Raw genomic sequence first — 21,517 nt, forward strand, 5'->3', positions numbered from 1 at the left:
ATTCCTCACTCCAGTGGGAAGACAGGGAAAGATGTTTTTATTTGGCCCTCACACCTAACTCTGCCCTCCCTCCCCCATCCCTCACCCACTCACACTAGCTCTGCTTGCAGACCCTCCACTGGAGCACTCCCTCTCCCTCCCCCTTGAATCTAAAAGGAAAGCAGGCAGCAGCCTTGGAAAGAGTTACTTCATCCAGTTGGCTAATGGGTCACATATTCCATGGGAAAGGATCCAGGTATGGAAAAGAGGAGATGGTTAGGCCTTGTGTGTAAGGAGGGAGAGAAGAGTATTAACTGCATGGTTTGTAGGTCTGGGTAAAAGGTGATAAAATTCCAGATTTGGAGAAAAGTGGGAATATTTTGCCATTATGTCCACATGCTGCCAGCTCCCCTGGTGCTTGCTGGCATCTTCCCAGGCTTCTGTCTGGCACTTCCACCAAAGACCTCAAAGAATCAGACTCATTCCAAAGCTTCACTGAGCGGGAGGTGGCAGGCAAAGGGTCCTGCCAAGTACTTTGATCTCTGCAGGGGGTCTCTAGGGAGTCAGCCCAGGGAGATGTGGGAGGGAGAAGGAGAGCCTGCCAAGTGCATTCTCTAAAGACTTGTCACCCCCTGTATGAGACGCGCGCGGCATCCAGGGAAGAGTCAGGGCATGGGGTTCTCAGCCCCACCAAAGAAAGTTTAACTTTTCTATTCTTTATGATGTTGGTTTTAAAATAACAAATCACCAAGGCAAAAGAGCATTCCAAGAGAAAAAAGTCCCAGATGAGCTGGGAATAGATCCTATTCTTTTTGACTCATGTCTAAGAAAATAAAAAGCAAACTTGTACCACAGTTGACTTTCAATAGCAATTCCATTTGGCAGCTAAAACCCAAACCCAAACTAGTGCCGCCTATGAGATTCAAACAACACTGGAGCTCCTGGCACGAAGCTGAAGGAAAAGCTGTTGGACAGGAGCCTTCACACCAAGGTCAGAAGAGAGACAAGAAAAGAGAGATCCAAGGCTTATGAGCAGTGCCTTCTGTCACAAGAGACCCAGGGCAAAAGGCCCTCCAGAGTGACCCAGGGTCAGGTAGCAGAACTTGTAGCCTGGGCTTGGGGCTGTATAGCTACTGCCTCAGAACCAGATCCTATATTTCTTCAGCATGAAAGGTCTGGTCATCAGTGTTTACTGTAGAGTTTTTAGTCCAGACTGAATTTAAGGATTTTCCCATATGAAAGACCCCTTAGAAAGTTAGTTTCTGCACATATAGGAAATAGCTCAGACCATGTGAAAAGAAAGAGAACTGGGGAATTTGGGATGGTGTACCGACCACGCACATGACATATCCGCCTCCCCCTCTTCCCTTCCAGGGTTCCACCGTAAGGACAGAGTAGACATTTTCTTTATTTATTTTTTAATGTGATACGCAGGTCTCTCACTGCCGTGGCCTCTCCCGCTGCAGAGCACAGGCTCCGGACACACAGGCCCAGCGGCCATGGCCCACGGGCCCAGCCGCTCCACGGTATGTGGGATCCTCCCGGACCGGGGCACGAACCTGCGTCCCCTGCATCGGCAGGCGGACTCCCAACCACTGCGCCACCAGGGAAGCCCCAGAGTAGACATTTTTAAACGTCTGAAATGATAACAAGGCTAGAAAACAGTTAAAGGAGCCAACAAAAGACCAAAGGTTTAAGGAAATCCTGAAAGACAGAAAGAAGATAGGAACAGGTTGAGGAAACAGAGCAGAAGAAGCCCCAGCCCCAAACATCAGAGGTGAGAGTGATCTTCCCAAGGAGACGTCTGAGAAGTTCCATGCTGGCAGTGAACTAACACGAAGAGCGAGAGGGAGCCAACGGACAAGAATCAGATAATTAATTAAATAACAAACAGCATTTAAAACAGTGCGGCCAACAGGCCTTCTTCTCCAGCAACCAAAGCTTTGCCCTCAGGATGAAACCTAACAACAGTCTCGGGGGGACACCTTCTGCGGGTGGGCACAGGCATCCCACAGAAGAGTGGAACTTGAGGCCACTGCAGCCCTACAGCAGACACAAAGGTGAAGAGAGAGGCAAGGTGGCACCGCCCCACAAGGAAATCACCAAACTCTTCCTTTATATCCACAATCAGGCAGGCCCTGTTTTGGCAAGGGGGAAGGAGGAAGCACGCTTCCTCACCCATATCCACCTAAGGTGCGGCCTGACATTCAACACACTTTGCCCTCACACAAAGCACAGTCAGCCCCCTGTCCAGTGAGATGTTATTAGGGAATCAGTCCTACACAACAGTAGGGGAAACCCAGGCCAGCTGTCAAAATTTAAATCAGTCTAGTCTTGTTCATCAGGGTGACTCAGCATCTAAGGTCACTGAAATTGAGAAAACCCAACAGCAGGAAAAAAACCACGATCCCATGAAAATTGGTGAAACAAAAGAGAACTTTAAAACACTTTCAATTCGTATCCTCAGAAAGACCCGCCAGCAAACTGCATCTACTAAGCAACAACAGGCTGTTATCACAAAAGAAAAAAAGGCAAATGAGAAAATAAGAGTGTTTGTACCTTATGATAGCCAATATAGAAATACAGTAGATGGAATGAACGATAAAATGGACAGAGCTCACACTGGTGATCCAGAAGATAAAGATGGGAAAAGACAGAGAATTTAAAATGAGAGAAAAGTTGACATGAAGGAAACACCCAGAATGCCTCAAAAAGAATTTCCAGAAGCAGAAGCATAGACAAAAAATGAATGATTTTTCCTGAACTAAAGAAAAACACTAGCTTCCAGATTGAAAGGGCTGACCAAAGGTCCAGGAGGAAGAATGAACAAAGACCCAGACTGAAATACTGGTTAAATTTCAGAATTCCCATCTGTAAAGTTTCTATTGAGTTAAAATTTTTTACTCAACTTATAGATAAAGCAAAGAAACTGAATCATAGTTACTGAAGAGAATGTAAATATCATAAACCTTTAAAATATAAAAATAATAAAAAGTAATCAAAGCTAGAGATGTAATATGGAAGGAAGGGTAGGGGGTGATATGAGTGCAGTGAATATCAAACTGAGAATTAGAAAAAAAATGTAAAGTTGAGAAAAGAAGAAACATAAATCAACTGTATTAGGTTACTACTGTTGTTAGTCTAGCCAGTGAGAGTGGGGTTGGGATTTTATTTCATTTACTTTGTATATGTATTCAACTGAGAAACAACTTTTAATGAGGATTTTGCAAAGAATCAAGATATTAATGACTTTTGAAAAAAGAAGAGGATGAGGAGGAGGAAGAAGAAGAGGGGGGATGGAGGCGGCCAGGAGCAGCGAGGATGCCATGCCAGACTAAGGTTAATTTGCTTGATGAACTTGAGGGTAGGAACCCACAGTTCTCCTCACAATAGGAACTAAATGTATGTGCTACCAATTAATGCTTAGTGCCAAGGAATTAGCAAGGCAGAATGCTGAAAGCAGAAAAAGTACCTCTTTTCTGCTGACACCAAAGGCTGCCCTCCCCCCAAATTCAATCAAGTGACTTATTAGCCATAGAGTAACTGTTGGCATGGGAGGAGGTTACTGCCAGTAAGGTGAACAGTAGACTCATACCCCTCCCCAAATCACACTTCTGAATGCAGACTTAGTAGCTAAGACAAAGGGTGAAGCAGGGAAGAACAAACACGGAGCGAAGTATGCCACCCGCTGCATACTTACATTGTTGATCAGGTAGACACCCCGCCCCCTGGAAGAGGCCACTGGTTTTACTATCCAAGGTCCCCGGTCCTTTGAATATGAATCTGCTCAAAATATTGGGAGACAAAACAGGGGAGAAAGAAACAAAGAGAAAGAAGGGACATGAGTTTATTATCTTAAATTTTAACACTAGTTATCTACTCAGGTACCCAAAGAATTTTCCAAATTTCTAAGTGGAGGACAGCAACTAAAATAACCTGTATTTTTGGACTGGCCTTAAAAATGAAAACAGAGAAAGAGAGAGAAAGGAAAGAGAGGAAGAGACAGCAATATTACATAATATATTTCTTCCACCATTTCCCCTCTTGAATGAGAGGATGAAGACAAAATAAGGCAAATATCGGGATGTTCGTCTATTACTGTCACAAACAACCTTCACGAATCTTTGATATCCTCGCCTCCTTTAAGTAAAGGACCTCCAGAGGCTCACACTGCAGACGGTGACAACATGAGTCAAAGGCCAGATCCCCTAATATGGTTACTTTCCTCAAGCAGTTTCTCTGAGCTTATAAGAAAAAATCGCCTTAAATGAAACAATGTGAGTGGAAAGGTGGGACAATAATTGACGAGTGGTTAAAAGGTGCCCTTTACTTTTGTTCCTTTCCCAGGTTCAGGTTTACGCTTTAAATACCTTTGGGTCATAGGAAAAGAAAACACACAACCAATATGAGGAGTCCCAGAGGCCTGCAGATGGCTCCGGCCTCCACTTAGGGAAGGTCAGTGGACACGAGAGAGAAGCAGAGACAAAGGACTCTCCCTCTGATAGGAGCCAAACTGTCTTTTCAAGGCCTCCCAACAGGAACTTGATTTGTGTCAGTGCCACAAACCATTTCACCAGGAGAGAAAGAAGACCTCCTTGGCTTCTCTCCGCCACCCTCCCCTGTTTTTCCCTTGATGTGACCTCACAGAATTAGAAAAAATGTCACGTGCCACACAGAATGTAAAACTCCGTGAGCAACTCCACTTCTGGGAATGTATTCTCTGGTCCTACTCACACATACTGGAACATTCTTTGTAGAAGATTATTCAGTGCTGCATTTTAATAGCAAAAGACATCCATCAACTAATTAAATACACTATATTGCATCTATACGAGGGGCCGGCAAACTATTTTTTGGTAAAAAGCCAGATAATAAATAGCTTAGGCTTTGCAGGCCATGCAACTATTCAACTCTGTCATTGTAGCTCAAAAGTTACCATAAACAATACGTAAACAAAGGAGCATGGCTGGGCCCCCAAAAACCTTTATTTATGGACACTGAATTTCCTATGATTTCCACATGCCACAAAATTTTATTCTTCTTTTGATTTTTTTCAAGCATTTAAAAATGTAAAAATCATTTTTAGCTCTTGGGATACATACAAAAAGGCATAGGACCAGATGTGACACAAGGGCTGTAGTTTGCAGACACCTGCTCTACATAATGAAATATTAAGCAGACACACAAAATGAGAATGTTATTAAGGAACAGAGAGGGAATGAGCTCAAAGAGACTGTTGAGTGTTAAGAAGTAAAGTGCAGGGCACTAGGTATTGTATGCTCCCATCTGTTCACATACACACTCAAGCCATGTGCCAGTAAGTGCAGAGAATACATCTAGAAGGATATGTAAAAATACTAATAACACTGATCACCTCTGGGGAGAACTGGATGACTGAGGAAAAGAGGAGAAAAAAGGCTTTTCACTGATTATTGTTTTGTATTTTTTTGGGGGTACCGTGACTATATTACCTACATCATTTACATAATTTTAAATTCCTGCAATAGATGGCATATTAATATAAGACAATTTAAATCTCTATAAACTGAAGTCACTGAATAGATGTATATATATATACACTTTATATATTTTTTCCATTTTGCCATTTTCCCCAAATTCTGAGGATACAATAGTTTGAGAACAAAAGGAACAATTAATAGTAAAATAAAACAAAAAAATTACAAAAATTTTTAAACTTCATTCATTCATTCAATACTTCTAAGTACCCAATCCGTGTTACGCAGTTTGCTAGTATGGGGCATGCAGAAGTGAAAAGACAGCAGAAAGGCAGGCCCTAAGCAAGTAATTAGACACACCGAGCTCACAAAGAGGAAGTGAGGGAGCTACATACAGCAATGCCGAAGAAAATGACCAGACCTGTCTGAAGACAGTACCCCCCGTGGTGACAAACAGACGCAGAAAATGCTCGTTTTCAGAACAGGGAAAATCTAGCTAAATGCAACTTCTGCCATCTAACGCGTTTAATAAATCTTACTTTGTGGACTAGGCTTATCAGAAGTTTCTGCTGCTTCTGGTGCTTCACTTTTATCATGTTCTTGAAATTCTAAATATCAAAAAAAGTGTCTTCATGCTAGGCCTTTCTCCTTGATTTGCTGTATTTCAGAACAAGGACTGATTTCTTTCACAGGTTCCAAAAATGTGGGTCAGAAGCAAAGCAAGGCAAAGAGCTTGGCAGCCTGTCAGGATGAAGATATACTAGACAGGGCCTGCAACTCTTTCTGGTGCCTTCCAGGTCCTATGGTGGCAGCATGCTCAATCTAATGGAAAGAGCACTGAACCAGGCGTAGGAAGATCTGAGTTCTAATTCTGGCTTTTCTAATTCCGGGCAATTTGCTTAAATTATCCAGTCTCATCTTTAAAATGAGAGGTTTAGTCATTTGAATTATGAGATCTCTCATAATCCTACTATTATGATTCTATAAATTTACTGATTACTTTGAAATCCAGTCATCTGAAATTAACTGGCTGACATTAAAGTTTTGCTCATTCCTTAGAATTATTTCTGTCTCTCTTGCAACTAAAGATGACCAGAGGATGCAATTCTGGGCAGTGAGAAGTAAACAGAAATCTGCCAGGGCGTGGGGGGAAAGTTCTGCTTTTCTGATATTGGCGCCACCCTGCCTTCCTTGTTGTTTCCTTCTCCCTGCTTAGAAAGCTGTCCACAGCTGGGGAGTGGCTGCAGTTGGCAAGATTCTTAGTTAGGTTCTTCGGGGTCACAGACCTCCGACTGTACTATATACTGTTACACTAGCAACAGTGGCACCAGGAATCTAGCAAGATCTGGTCTGTATATTGCAAGCCCCACATTTTAATTACTGGGAACAGTTTGGCAGTATCCAGGCTTTCACATCTCTTGAGGCAGTGTTTGGTCTCTGGGCTAGGTCTCTACAGGGATGGATTTCAGGTTTTCTCTTATTAGAACAAAAAGCTATACAAATTCATGAGATCCGCCTTGGCTGGTCTCTCTAGAGTCTTCAGGCAATCCTCATATCTGTTCCTTATCAGTTCCCTTTCAAAGGCTCTTTCACAGGCTAGTCACATGCCTTTCTGCTCCTCTCAAACACCCAAACCCATCCCTAGGCCCCTCATTCCTGGTATGTGCCCTCATCACCCTCTCACCAAGAAGGCTGGGAATCTGTAACATAAACCCGCTCACCTGCTTTCCTCTCCATCTCAAATGTTACCTGGATGACCACTTAGCCTTCTTCTTTCTCTCCTTTTAGGGGAGAGACACGCCCTGCTTCCTGAAGCTCACCCTTCTACTTGGGCTCTTGACTAAACCCTCTCCTGCCTCCTCTGGGACCTCATTCCCTTGCTCATATCTTCAAGGTCTCTCTCCCCTCTGATTTCTCGGTAGTTCTTCTTCTCTTCCTTTTTCCCTTCCTTGGTAGTAACATCCACCTCCATATCTGCAACTTCCAGAGCCTATAACTGGCCAGAACTCAAAACTGCCTTTACAACTGCCTGCAAAACATCACCACACGGAGGCCTGTAGGCACCTCAAATCCACACCAGGTCCAAAATGTGACACTCCTCTTGCCCTTCAACACTTTTCCTCTACGTCAGCGGTCCCCAAACTTTTTGGCACCAGGGACTGGTTTCGTGGTTCCACGGCCGAGGGGTTGGGGAGTGGGGGGCAGGGGTGGTGGTTCAGGCGGTAATGCGAGCGGTGGGGACGATGGGGAGCGGCAGGTAAAGCTTCACTTGCTCGACCACTGCTCACCTCCTGCTGTGCGGCCCGGTTCCTAAAAGGAACCCCGGGGGTTGGGGACCCCTGCTCTACATTCCTCGTTACACTCCCTGGTTAAAGACTTAATGCTCCTCCCAGCTTCTCAGACTCACACCTTTGACCTCTGCCTCACTACTCACAGCCACTTAGTAAACTGTGTTTATGCTACCATTCTTTCCACTGCCTCCATTCCGTTCCAGCTACCTAGCTCAGTCTATCCACACTTCTTACCTGGATTATGACTTCCAAAGCGACCACTGTGTTTCCTCCCCCTGCTTCCTCCAATTCATTTCATGCAGTTATTTTCCTAAAGGCCAACCTGTTCATGTCACTTGCCTTCTCAAAAATATCCTATTGTCTGCGCTCAAGCAAGCACTGGAAGGTCAGGAACACAAGTGTCATGGAGAAAAGGGAATTTCTGAGTTATAATATGCTAGGTGGACAGCAGAGGAAATGAAGAGAACTTAAAACAGACTTTAGGAGGAAGAGGAATGTCTCTTTGAAAGAGGAAGTGGTAGGAGGAGGCAAGTTTCTCCCCTAATATGTAAACTTAGCAACACAAGTGACCTACTAATGCTGGATTTCTCCCCAGTGGATTTAAGTGTAGAGGTCATGGACTCTGGACTACTGGCAAAGAATGACTGGCATCCTGGCAGGACTGAAACCAAGAAGCTTCCTCTTTACCATCACATCTTCCCTGGTCCCTCTTCTACCACACAATAAGTCCCTGCTGTGGTCTTTGGGAGGCAACAGCAATGAGGGATTTGTTTTGAGACTGAAGAACATCATTTGCCTGTAATAACTGCCCTGGGGCTCAATGTGGTGGCTTTGGGTTGCAGCTATATTCATTCTATGTGTGCTACTGACCTTTTGAATTCATTTTTGTTAGAATGTAGAAACTGTAAGAGTTTGAATAATATGCTGAAGAAACGGGGCTTCCCTGGTGGCGCAGTTGTTAAGAATACACCTGCCAATGCAGAGGACAGGGGTTCGATCCCTGGTCTGGGAAGATCCCACATGCTGCGGAGCAACTAAGCCCATGCGCCACAACTACTGAGCCCATGTGCCACAACTACTGAGCCCACGTGCCTAGAGCCCCTGCTCCACAACAAGAGAAGCCCGTGCACCGCAACGAAGAGTAGCCCCTGCTTGCTGCAACTAGAGAAAGCCTGCACGCAGCAACAAAGACCCAAAGCAGCCAAAAATAAATAAAATAAAATAAATAAATTTATTTTTAAAAAAATATGCTGAAGAAACAATTCTGCTGAAACACAGGTCAGGCTTGAACGCATGGAGGAACTCTAACTCTATCCAATCTTCTGAATGAGCATCCAGCCCTCAAACTGCCTCCAAAGGGTGGGGAAGAACCACAGAATAAGAGATAGCAGAGAGGAGAAAGGGAATTTTCAACTTAATATCCCTTTAGTGTTTACTAGGAAATTATTCTGGACTCTGATTTCTCAATAGGAATTCAACAGCAGGGAGTTCACATCAGGAATGCTTTTACGTTGCTAACATGTTAGCTGAAGCATTTTTATGCTATCATGTTGGCTTATTACACAATTTTTTACTTTTATTATATAACAATACATCTCTACATAACTTGAAATAGGAAATATTATTGCACATTTATTAAGTACCCATCAGGCACCACTCCAAGTGCTTTCCATGTGCTAACCTATTTAAACATCCCAACAACACTACAATGTCAGTACTAGTAACAGTCCCATTTTACAGAGGAGGAAGCTAAGGCACAGGAGGTTTCAATAACATGGCTAAAAATCCCATAACAAAAATTCCTAACTGTAAATGTTCAGCTTGAGTGCACTGTAGCTTTGAAGTTAACTTAATTCATCTAGTGAATACTCTACTCTGACCCATTTCAGAGCCTTCTGTGGGCAAACACTGAACTGCCAACCACTGGTCCCAGCGGGGTAAACAAGTGCTCTCAGAAGAATGGCCTCCCCAAGGTGGGAGCAAGAGACCCTGTGACCATTCCTGATGCAAGTCCCAGAGGATGAACACCGCACTGCGTGACCAGACCAGACCACTAGGTCCAACAGGTTAAAAGAATCAAATGTCAGGAAGTCTAGAGAAAAATTTCTCTTCCTCTCTCCATGCTTCCTCTACCTGTAAGACAGGAAAAGTCTTTTTCTTGGACTTATTGAGAAGAAAACTGTCTTGCTGTTCTCTCTGTGTGTCATAACTGATCCTCCTCACAGAAGTGACTTCTCCCATGGGTGGTCCTGGGAAATGGTCATTGTGTGCATACGCCCACTGTCTTGGCCACAAAGCACAGTGGTGAGGAGCCTGGCTTCTGAAGCCAAACTGCAGGGTCTGGATCCTATTCCCACCATTTGCAGCCACATAACTTACAGAAAGTTACTTAACCTCTCTGTACCTTAGTCTCCTCACCTATAAAGCTGGGAACAATAACAGTACCTACCTCAGAATAGAGGCTCCACTTGGAAGAGGGCCTAACAGAAGGGAAATGTTCATTAAGTGTTAGCTATTATTATTTTTCCTATTTAGACTCTCACAAAAGACCTGCCTCACACCTTCTCTGTATTCGTGCCTCTTCTGTGCTCTAAACCTACTGTGGCAGGCATTGCCCACCATGGGGGGAGAGTCCAAAATAGCCCATCTCCTCTGCTTGGACCTGGGAAGGTAAGTTCACTTCAAGACAAAAGAAGCAATGAGACTTGGATGCAGGCCATGCATTCCCAGCTAGCTTTACCACCAATACAGCAGACGTTAATGTGCCTATTTCGCTCCCATGAATATTTTTCAATTAGTCTGTACTCCAAGGAGAGAGAGTGTGACTAACTGGTACCTCTAAACCCTAACACCAAAAGATGCGTGATATGTGTACCCCAAAGAACATAAGTCACACAAGTCCAAAAATCGAGGGGACAGGGATACTCCTTAAATGACAAGAGGAAGAGAGATACCGAAAAGGATGCATATGTAGTTCATATGCAGAGGTATATCCATCCTTACATGGGCACTAACTCTTGTCAATGAAAAAGAGACTTTTTGTAATAAACAGGAGCACACTATACAACACTAATGTGTCCTTACATAAACGTCCTTACTAAGAATAAATACACACATACACGCTCAGAATAAAACAGTTTTAAAGTTATCTCTGCAATTGTTTTACTAAAGAAACAATTTTTTAAGGATCTGAAAAGCCCTGATTGGTTCCTGACTTGAGGCAGCCCTTGGAGTAAATCTGCCCCGAGTTAAGCTGCTGGGGATGGGGGATAGGGGACGGGGGTGAGAATGGAGCATCAGGAGTCAAGCACTTACTACAGAATTCCGCATACTCAGCTGGCAGCAGGAAGGTCTGAGGGAGGATGTGAAAAGCCTTGAATCCGTGCGTATGCTGCATTCGAATGATGTTTTTGTACAGTCGGTCCTTCCGGGTTAGTTCATACGACCTAAATTTCATAAAAGCATTTCCATTTCAGTACACTATGACTCAGAGGTTATCCTGTGTCATCACATACTAAAGAGTTCACAGTTCATGAGCAGTTACTGAGGATAGTATTATATCCCAAATCTATCACTCTGTCAAGGAAATGATCACCTTAAAACTAGGGCGACAAATGCTGCCTATCAGGGAGTGTAATCTGGCAAACTACAAAAAGGTACTTCGGCTGGCCTCGACTGGATTCAAGAGTCTATGGTTTGTTGCACTATTTAAAAACCATCTAAGAATCTTTCCTGTAACCATTAAAACTGCATTCTAGCTGTTCCTCAGTTCAAAATTTTCACTTTGATTTCTTAAAATCAAAGGTTGCTTTGCCAAATGTAGGTATCACCAATACTTCTTTCTTACCCACTGTCCTCTTCAGATCTAGAGCAGAGGTCCTCAAATTTTAGTGTACATAAGAATCACCTAAAGAGTTTCTTTAAAAACGAATGTTCCAGAGTCACATCTCTCAAAATTCTGCGATGAAGTCTAGGGCTCTGCATTTTAAGCATGGACCCCAGGTGTTTTGGTACAGATGGTCCGGAGACCACAATGTAACAGTGATTTAGTCTAGATCAGTAATTTCCAAACTTGACTGAGATACATATTACCTCATTGCTTTTAAAATATATAACTTTCTAGGTCTATATTTGCCTAGAAAGATTAAGCACCTAGAAGGTGCTTTTTAAATATACACCATCCCTGGAGATGGTGATTCCTTGAATCTGCAGTAAGACCTATGAATGTTAAGTACCCCAAGTGACGCTTATCATTAAGGAATTAGAAACAATGAACCAGGCTGAGGGGACCTTCAGGATGGTGGAGGAGTAAGACGTGGAGATCACCTTCCTCCCCACAAATACATCAAAAATACATCGACATGTGGAACAACTCCTACAGAACACCTAATGAATGCTGGCAGAAGACCTCAGACTTCCCAAAAGCTGTGTGGCTGACAGGGTCTTGGTGCTCCAGCCGGGTGTCAGGCCTGAGCCTCTGAGGTAGGAGAGCCGAGTTCAGAACATTGGTCCACCAGAGACCTCCTGGCCCCACATAATATCAATCAACAAGAGCTCTCCCAGAGATCTCCATCTCAATGCTAAGACCCAGCTCCACTCAACGACCAGCAAGCTACAGTGCTGGACACGCCACGCCAAACAACTAGCAAGACAGAAACACAACCCCACCCATTAGCGGAGAGGCTGCCTAAAATCATAATAAGTTCACAGACACCCCAAAACACACCACTGGACGCAGTCCTGCCCACCAGAAAGACAAGATCCAGCCTCATCCACCAGAACACAGGCACCAGTCCCCTCTACCAGGAAGCCTACACATCCCACGGATCCAACGTTACCCACTGGGGGCAGACACCAAAAACAACGGGAACTACAAACCTGCAGCCTGCGAAAAGGAGACCACAAACACAGTAAGTTTAGCAAAATGAGAAGACAGAGAAATACACAGCAGATGAAGGAGCAAGGTAAAAACCCACCAGACCAAATAAATGAAGAGGAAATAGGCAGTCTACCTGAAAAAGAATTCAGAGTAATGATAGTAAAGATGATCCAAAATCTTGGAAACAGAATGAAGAAAATACAAGAAACATTTAACAAGGACCTAGAAGAACTAAAGAGTAAACAAACAGTGACAAACAACACAATAAATAAAATTAAAAATTCTCTGGAAGGGGCTTCCCTGGTGGCGCAGTGGTTAAAAATCCACCTGCCAATGCAGGGGACACGGCATCAAGCCCTGGTCCAGGAAGATCCCACATGCCGTGGAGCAACTAAGCCCATGCGCCACAACTACTGAGCCTGCGAGCCACAACTACTGAGCCTGTGTGCCACAACTACTGAAGCCCCCACAACTAGAGCCTGTGCTCCACAACGAGAAGCCACCACAATGAGAAACCTACACACCACAATAAAGAGTAGCCCCTGCTCACCGAAACTAAAGAAAGCCCATATGCAGCAACAAAGACCCAACGCAGCCAAAAAAAAAAAATGCTCTGAAAGGAATCAATAGAATAACTGAGGCAGAAGAACGAATAAGTGACCTGCAAGATAAAATAGTGGGAATAACTACCACGGAGCAGAAAAAAGAAAAAAGAATGAAAAGAACTGAGGACAGTCTCATAGACCTCTGGGAAAATATTAAACGCACCAACATTCAAGTTATAGGGGTCCAGAAGAAGAAGAGAAAAAGAAAGGGACTGAGAAAATATTTGAAGAGATTATAGTTGAAAACATACGTAGTATGGGAAAGGAAATAGTCAATCAAGTCCAGGAAGCACAGAGAGTCCCGTACAGGATAAATCCAAGGAGAAATACACGAAGACACATATTAATCAAACTATCAAAAATCAAACAGAAAAGAAATAATATTAAAAGCAGCAAGGGAAAAGCAACAAATAACATACAAGGGAATCCCCATTATGTTAACAGCTGATCTTTCAGCAGAAGCTCTGCAAGCCAGAAAGGTGTGACAGGACATATATAAAGTGATGAAAGGGAAAAACCTACAACCAAGATTATTCTACCCTGCAAGTATCTCATTCACATTCGACGGAGAAATTAAAACCTTTATAGACAAGCAAAAGCTAAGAAAATTCGGCACCACCAAACCAGCTTTACAACAAATGCTAAAGGAACTTCTCTAGGCAGGAAACACAAGAGAAGGAAAAGACCTACAAAACAAACTCAAAACAATTAAGAAAATGGTAATAGGAACATACATATCAACAATTTCCTTAAATGTAAATGGATTAAATGCTCCAATCAAAAGACACAGGCTCGCTGAACGGATACAAAAACACGACCTGTATATATGCTGTCTACAAGAGACCCACTTCAGACCTAGGGACACATACAGACTGAAAGTGAGGGGATGGAAAAAGATATTCCATGCAAATAGAAATCAAAAGAAAGCTGGAGCAGCAATTCTCATATCAGACAAAATAGACTTTAAAACAAAGACTATTACAAGAGACAAAGGACACTACATAATGATCAAGGATCAATCCAAGAAGAAGATATAACAATTGTAAATATTTATGCACCCAACATACCTTAATACATAAGGTAAATGCTAACAGCCATAAAAGGGGAAATAGACAGTAACACAATAACAGTAGCGCACTGAAACACCCCACTTTCACCAATGGACAGATCATCCAAAATGAAAAAAAATAAGGAAACACAAGCTTTAAATGATACATTAAACAAGATGAACTTAATTGATATTTACAGGACATCCCATCCCAAAACAGTGGAATACACTATCTTCTCAAGTGCTCATGGAACATTCTCCAGGACAGATCATATCTTGTGTCACAAATCAAGCCTTGGTAAATTTAGGAAAATTGAAATCGTATCAAGTACCTTATCCAACCACAATGCTATGAGACTAGATATCAATTACAGGAAAAAATCTGTAAAAAATAGAAACACATGGAGGCTAAACAATACCTACTAAATAACCAAAAGATCACTGAACAAATCAAAGAGGAAACCAAAAAATACCTAGAAACAAATGACAATGAAAATATGATGACCCAAAACCTATGGGATGCAGCAAACAGCAGTTCTAAGAGGGAAGTTTATAGCAATACAATCCTACCTCAAGAACCAAGAAAAATCTCAAATAAACAACTAACCTTACACCTAAAGCAATTAGAGAGAGAAGAACAAAAAACACCCAAAGTTAGCAGAAGGAAAGAAATCATAAAGATCAGATCAGAAGTAAATGAAAAAGAAATGAAGGAGACAATAGCAAAGATCAATAAAACTAAAAGCTGGTTCTTTGAGAAGATAAACAAAATTGATAAGCCATTACCCAGACTCATCAAGAAAAAAAGGGAGAAGACTCAGATCAATAGAATTAGAAATGAAAACGGAGAAGTAACAACTGACACTGTAGAAATACAAAGGATCATGAGAGATTACTACAAGCAACTATATGCCAATAAAATGAACAACCTGGAAGAAATGCACAAATTCTTAGAAAAGCACAACCTTCCGAGACTGAACCAGGAAGAAATAGAAAATATAAACAAGTCAATCACAAGCACTGAAATTGAAACTGTGATTAAAAATCTTCCAACAAAGAAAAGCCCAGGACCAGATGGCTTCACAGGCGAATTCTATCAAACATTTAGAGAAGAGCTAACACCTATCCTTCTCAAACTCTTCCAAAATATAGCAGAGGGAGGAACACTCCCAAACTCCTTCTACGAGGCCACCATCACCTTGATACCAAAACCAGACAAGGATGTCACAAAGAAAGAAAACTACAGGCCAATATCACTGATGAACATAGATGCAAAAATCCTCAACAAAATACTAGCAAACAGAATCCAACAGCACATTAAAAGGATCATACACCATGATCAAGTGGGGTTTATTCCAGGAATGCAAGGATTCTTCAATATACGCAAATCTATCAATGTGAAAAACCATATTAACAAACTGAAGGAGAAAAACCATATGATCATCTCAATAGATGCAGAGAAAGCTTTTGACAAAATTCAACACCCATTTATGATAAAAACCCTGCAGAAAGTAGGCATAGAGGGAACTTTCCTCAACATAATAAAGGCCATATATGACAAGCCCACAGCAAACATCATCCTCAATGGTGAAAAACTGAAAGCATTTCCACTAAGATCAGGAACAAGACAAGGTTGCCCACTCTCACCACTCTTATTCAACATAGTTTTGGAAGTTTTAGCCGCAGCAATCAGAGAAGAAAAGGAAATAAAAGGAATCCAAATCGGAAAAGAAGAAGTAAAGCTGTCACTGTTTGCAGATGACATGATCCTATACATAGAGAACCCTAAAGATGCTACCAGAAAACTACTAGAGCTAATCAATGAATTTGGTAAAGTGGCAGGATACAAAATTAATGCACAGAAATCTCTGGCATTCCTATATACTAATGATGAAAAATCTGAAAGTGAAATCAAGAAAACACTCCCATTTACCATTGCAGCAAAAAGAATAAAATATCTAGGAATAAACCTACCTAAGGAGACAAAAGATCTGTATGCAGAAAATTATAAGACACTGATGAAAGAAATTAAAGATGATACAAATAGATGGAGAGATATACCATGTTCTTGGATTGGAAGAATCAACATTGTGAAAATGACTCTACTACCGAAAGCAATCTATAGATTCAATGCAATCCCTATCAAACTACCACTGGCATTTTTCACAGAACTAGAACAAAAAATTTTGCAATTTGTATGGAAACACAAAAGACCCCGAATAGCCAAAGCAATCTTGAGAACGAAAGAAGGAACTGGAGGAATCAGGCTCCCAGACTTCAGACTATACTACAAAGCTACAGTTATCAAGACGGTATGGTAATGGCACAAAAACAGAAAGATAGATCAATGGAACAGGATAGAAAGCCCAGAGATAAACCCACGCACATATGGTCACCTTATCTTTGACAAAGGAGGCAGAAATGTACAGTGGAGAAAGGACAGCCTATTCAATAAGTGGTGCTGGGAAAACTGGACAGCTACATGTCAAAGTATGAAATTAGATCACTCCCTAACACCATACACAAAAATAAGCTCAAAATGGATTAAAGACCTAAATGTAAGGCCAGAAACTATCAAACTCTTAGAGGAAAACATAGGCAGAACACTCTATGACATAAATCACAGCAAGGTCCTTTTTGACCCACCTCCTAGAGAAATGGAAATAAAAACAAGAGTAAACAAATGGGACCTAATGAAACTTAAAAGCTTTTGCGCAGCAAAGGAAACCATAAAGAAGACCAAAAGACAACCCTCAGAATGGGAGAAAATATTTGCAAATGAAGTAACTGACAAAGGATTGATCTCCAAAATTTATAATCAGCTCATGCAGCTTAATAACAAAAAAACAAACAACCCAATCCAAAAATGGGCAGAAGACCTAAATAGACATTTCTCCAAAGAAGATATACAGAGTGCCAACAAACACATGAAAGAATGCTCAACATCACTAATCATGAGAGAAATGCAAATCTAAACTACAATGAGATATCATCTCACACCAGTCAGAATGGCCATCATCAAAAAATCTAGAAACAATAAATGCTGGAGAGGGTGTGGAGAAAAGGGAACCCTCTTACACTGTTGGTGGGAATGTAAATTGATACAGCCACTGTGGAGAACAGTATGGAGGTTCCTTAAAAAGCTACAAATAGAACTACCATATGACCCAGCAATCCCACTACTGGGCATATACCCTGAGAAAACCATAATTCAAAAAGAGTCATGTACCAAAATGTTCATTGCAGCTCTATTTACAATAGCCCAGAGATGGAAACAACCTAAGTGTCCATCATCGGATGAATGGATAAAGAAGATGTGGCACATATATACAATGGAATATTACTCAGCCATAAAAAGAGACGAAATTGAGCTATTTGTAATGAGGTGGATAGACCTAGAGTCTGTCATACAGAGTGAAGTAAGTCAGAAAGAGAGAGACAAATACCGTATGCTAACACATATATATGGAATTTAAAAAAAAAAATGTCATGAAAAACCTAGGGGTGAAACAGGAATAAAGACACAGACTTACTAGAGAATGGACTTGAGGCTATGGGGAGGGGGAAGGGTAAACGGTGACAAAGCGATAAAGAGGCATGGACATATATACACTACCAAACGTAAGGTAGATAGCTAGTGGGAAGCAGCCGCATAGCACAGGGAGATCAGCTCGGTGCTTTGTGACCGCCTGGAGGGGTGGGATAGGGAGGGTGGGAGGGAGGGAGACGCAAGCGGGAAGAGATATGGGAATATATGTATATATATAACTGATTCATTTTGTTGTGAAGCTGAAACTAACATACCATTGTAAAGCAATTATACTCCAATAAAGATGTTAAAAAAAAAAAAAGAAAGAAAGAAAGAAAGAAAGAAAGGGATTTATTATTTGCAGTAAACTAAATAATGTCCCCAAAGATATCAGATGCTAGCACCTGGGACCCGCAAATGTTATCTTATTTGGAAAAGATGTCTTTGCAGATGTGATTAAATTTAGGATCTGAAGATGGGGAGACTATCCTGATTGTCTGAGTGGGCGCTAGATGCAATAGCAAATGCCCTTACAATGCGGGGGCAGAAGGAGTTTTGACACAGATGGAGGAGGAGAGGCAATCTGATCCGGGAGGCAGAGACTGGAACGATGCAGACATAAACAAAAGAGCTGGACAAAGTAAAGAATGGATTCTGCCCTAGAGCCTCCAAAGACTGATTGTGGACTTCTGGCTGCCAGAACCCTGAGAGAATAAATTTGTTATCTTAAGTTAAAAAAAAAAAAAAAAAAAAATCTTCCAACAAACAAAAGCTCAGGACCAGATGGCTTCACAGGCAAATTCTATCAAACATTTAGAGAAGAGCTAACACCTATCCTTCTCAAACTCTTCCAAAATATAGCAGAGGGAGGAACACTCCCAAACTCATTCTAGGAAGCCACCATCACTCTGATACCAAAACCAGACAAAGATGTCACTAAAAAAGAAAACTACAGGCCAATATCACTGATGAACATCGATGCAAAAATCCTCAACAAAATACTAGCAAACAGAATCCAACAGCACATTAAAAGGATTATACACCACAATCAAGTGGGGTTTATCCCAGGAATGCAAGGGTTCTTCAATATAGGCAAATCTATCAATGTGATAAACCATATTAACAAATTGAAGGAGGAAAACTATATGATCATCTCAACAGATGCAGAAAAAACTTTCGACAAAATTCAACACACATTTATGATAAAAACCCTCCAGAAAGTAGGCAGAGATGGAACTTACATCAACATAATAAAGGCCATATATGACAAACCCACAGCCAATATTGTTATCAGTGGTGAAAAACTGAAACCATTTCCACTAAGATCAGGAACAAGACAAGGTTGCCCACTCTCACCACTATTAATCAACACAGTTCATGAAGTTTAAGCCAGAGCAATCAGAGAAGAAAAAGAAATTAAAGGAATCCAAATCGGAAAAGAAGAAGTAAAACTGTCACTGTTTGCAGATGACATGATACTATACATACAGAATCCTAAAGATGCTACCAGAAAACTACTAGAGCTAATCAATGAATTTGGTAAAGTAGCAGCATACAAAATTAATGCACAGAAATCTCTTGCATTCCTATACACTAATGATGAAAAATCTAAAACAGAAATTAAGGAAACACTCCTATTTACCATTGCAACAAGAAGAATAAAATACCTAGGAATAAACCTAGTAAGGAGACAAAAGATCTGTATGCAGAAAACTATAAGACACTGATGAAAGAAATTAAAGATGATACAAACAGATGGAGAGATATACTATGTTCTTGGATTGGAAGAATCAGTATTGTGAAAATGACTATACTACCCAAAGCAATCTACAGATTCAGTGCAATCCCTATCAAATTACCAATGGCATTTTTTACAGAACTAGAACAAAAAATCTTAAAATTTGTCTGGAGACACAAAAGTCCCTGAATAGTCAAAACACTCTTGAGGGAAAAAAGTGGAGCTGGAGGAATCAGACTCCCTGACTTCAGACTATACTACAAAGCTACAGTAATCAAGACAATATGGTACTGGCACAAAAACAGATACATAGATCAATGGAACAAGATACATAGATCAATGGAACAAGAGGTAAACCCATGAACCTATGGTCAACTAATCTATGACAAAGGAGGCAAGAATATACAGTAGAGAAAAGACAGTCTCTTCAATAAGAGGTGCTGGGAAACTGGACAGCTACATGTAAAACAATGAAATTAGAACACGTCCTAACACCATACACAAAAATAAACTCAAAATGGATTAGAGAGGGCTTCCCTGGTGGCGCAGTGGTTGAGAGTCCGCCTGCCAATGCAGGGGACACGGGTTCGTGCCCCGGTCCGGGAAGATCCCACATGCCGCGGAGCGGCTAGGCCCATGAGCCATGGCCGCTGAGCCTGCGCGTCCGGAGCCTGTGCTCCGCAACAGGAGAGGCCACAACAGTGAGAGGCCCACGTACCGAAAAAAAAAAAAGGATTAGAGACGAAAATGTAAGACTGGACGCTATAAAACTCTTAGAGGAAAACATAGGCAGAACACTCTTTGATAAAAATCACAGCAAGATCCTTTTTGACCCACCTCTTAGAGAAATGGAAATAAAAACAAAAATAAACAAATGGGACCTAATGAAATTTAAAACCCTTTGCACAGCAAAGGAAACCATAAACAAGACCAAAAGACAACCCTCAGAATGGGAGAAAATATTTGCAAATGAAGCAACTGACAAAGGATTAATCTCCAAAATTTACAAGCAGCTCATGCAGCTCAATATCAAAAAAACAAACAACGCAATCCAAAAATGGACAGACGACCTAAATAGACATTTCTCCAAAGAAGATATACAGATTGCCAACAAACACATGAAAGAATGCTCAACATTATTAATCATTAGAGAAATGCAAATCAAAACTACAATGAGATATCATCTCACACTGGTCAGAATGGCCATTATCCAAAAGTCTACAAACAATAAATGCTGGAAAGGGTGTGGAGAAAAGGGAACCCTCTTGCACTGTTGGTGGGAATGTAAATTGATACAGCCACTATGGAGAACAGTATGGAGGTTCCTTAAAAAACTAAAAATAGAACTACCATACCACCCAGCAATCCCACTACTGGGCATATACCCTGAGAAAACCATAATTCAAAAAGACTCATGTACCACTATGTTCATTGCAGCTCTATTTACAATAGCCAGGACATGGAAGCAACCTAAGTGTCCATCGACAGATGAATGGATAAAGAAGATATGGCACATATATACAATGGAATATTACTCAGCCATAAAAAGAAACAAAATTGAGTTATTTGTAGTGAAGTGGATGGACCTAGAGTCTGTCATACAGAGTAAAGTAAGTCAGAAAGAAAAAAACAAATACCGTATGCTAACACATATATATAGAATCTAAGGGAAAAAAAAAGGTCATGAAGAACCTAGGGGCAAGACGGGAATAAAGACACAGACCTACTAGAGAATGGACTTGAGGATATGGGGAGGGGGAAGGGTAAGGTGTGACAAAGTGAGAGAGTGGCATGGACATATATACACTACCAAATGTAAAACAGATAGCTAGTGGGAAGCAGCTGCATAGCACAGGGAGATCAGCTCAGTGCTTTGTGCCAACCTAGACGGGTGAGAGGGAGGGAGACACAAGAGGGAAGAGATATGGGGATATATGTGTATGTATAGCCGATTCACTTTGTTATAAAGCAGAAACTAACACACCATTGTAA

At 41.5% G+C, this 21,517-nt stretch overlaps 1 protein-coding gene across 1 annotated transcript in view; it reads right to left on the reverse strand.

The window, feature by feature from the left end:
* The window catches only part of TTLL5 (tubulin tyrosine ligase like 5), a gene marked incomplete at its 3' end in the record, with an annotated part of 258,145 nt that overhangs the window by 210,495 nt on the left and 26,133 nt on the right, over positions 1 to 21,517 (reverse strand). Inside the window, exons 6-7 of the mRNA XM_082845972.1 lie at positions 11,042 to 11,172; positions 3,680 to 3,762 (exon numbers count right to left, since the gene is read on the reverse strand). Coding sequence (XP_082702098.1) covers positions 3,680 to 3,762; positions 11,042 to 11,172 — 214 coding nt within the window. The remainder of the gene's footprint in view (positions 1 to 3,679; positions 3,763 to 11,041; positions 11,173 to 21,517) is intronic.

Source organism: Leucopleurus acutus, assembly GCF_964270905.1.
Source record: "Leucopleurus acutus genome assembly, chromosome: 1".
NCBI classification, from domain to species: domain Eukaryota; kingdom Metazoa; phylum Chordata; class Mammalia; order Artiodactyla; family Delphinidae; genus Leucopleurus; species Leucopleurus acutus.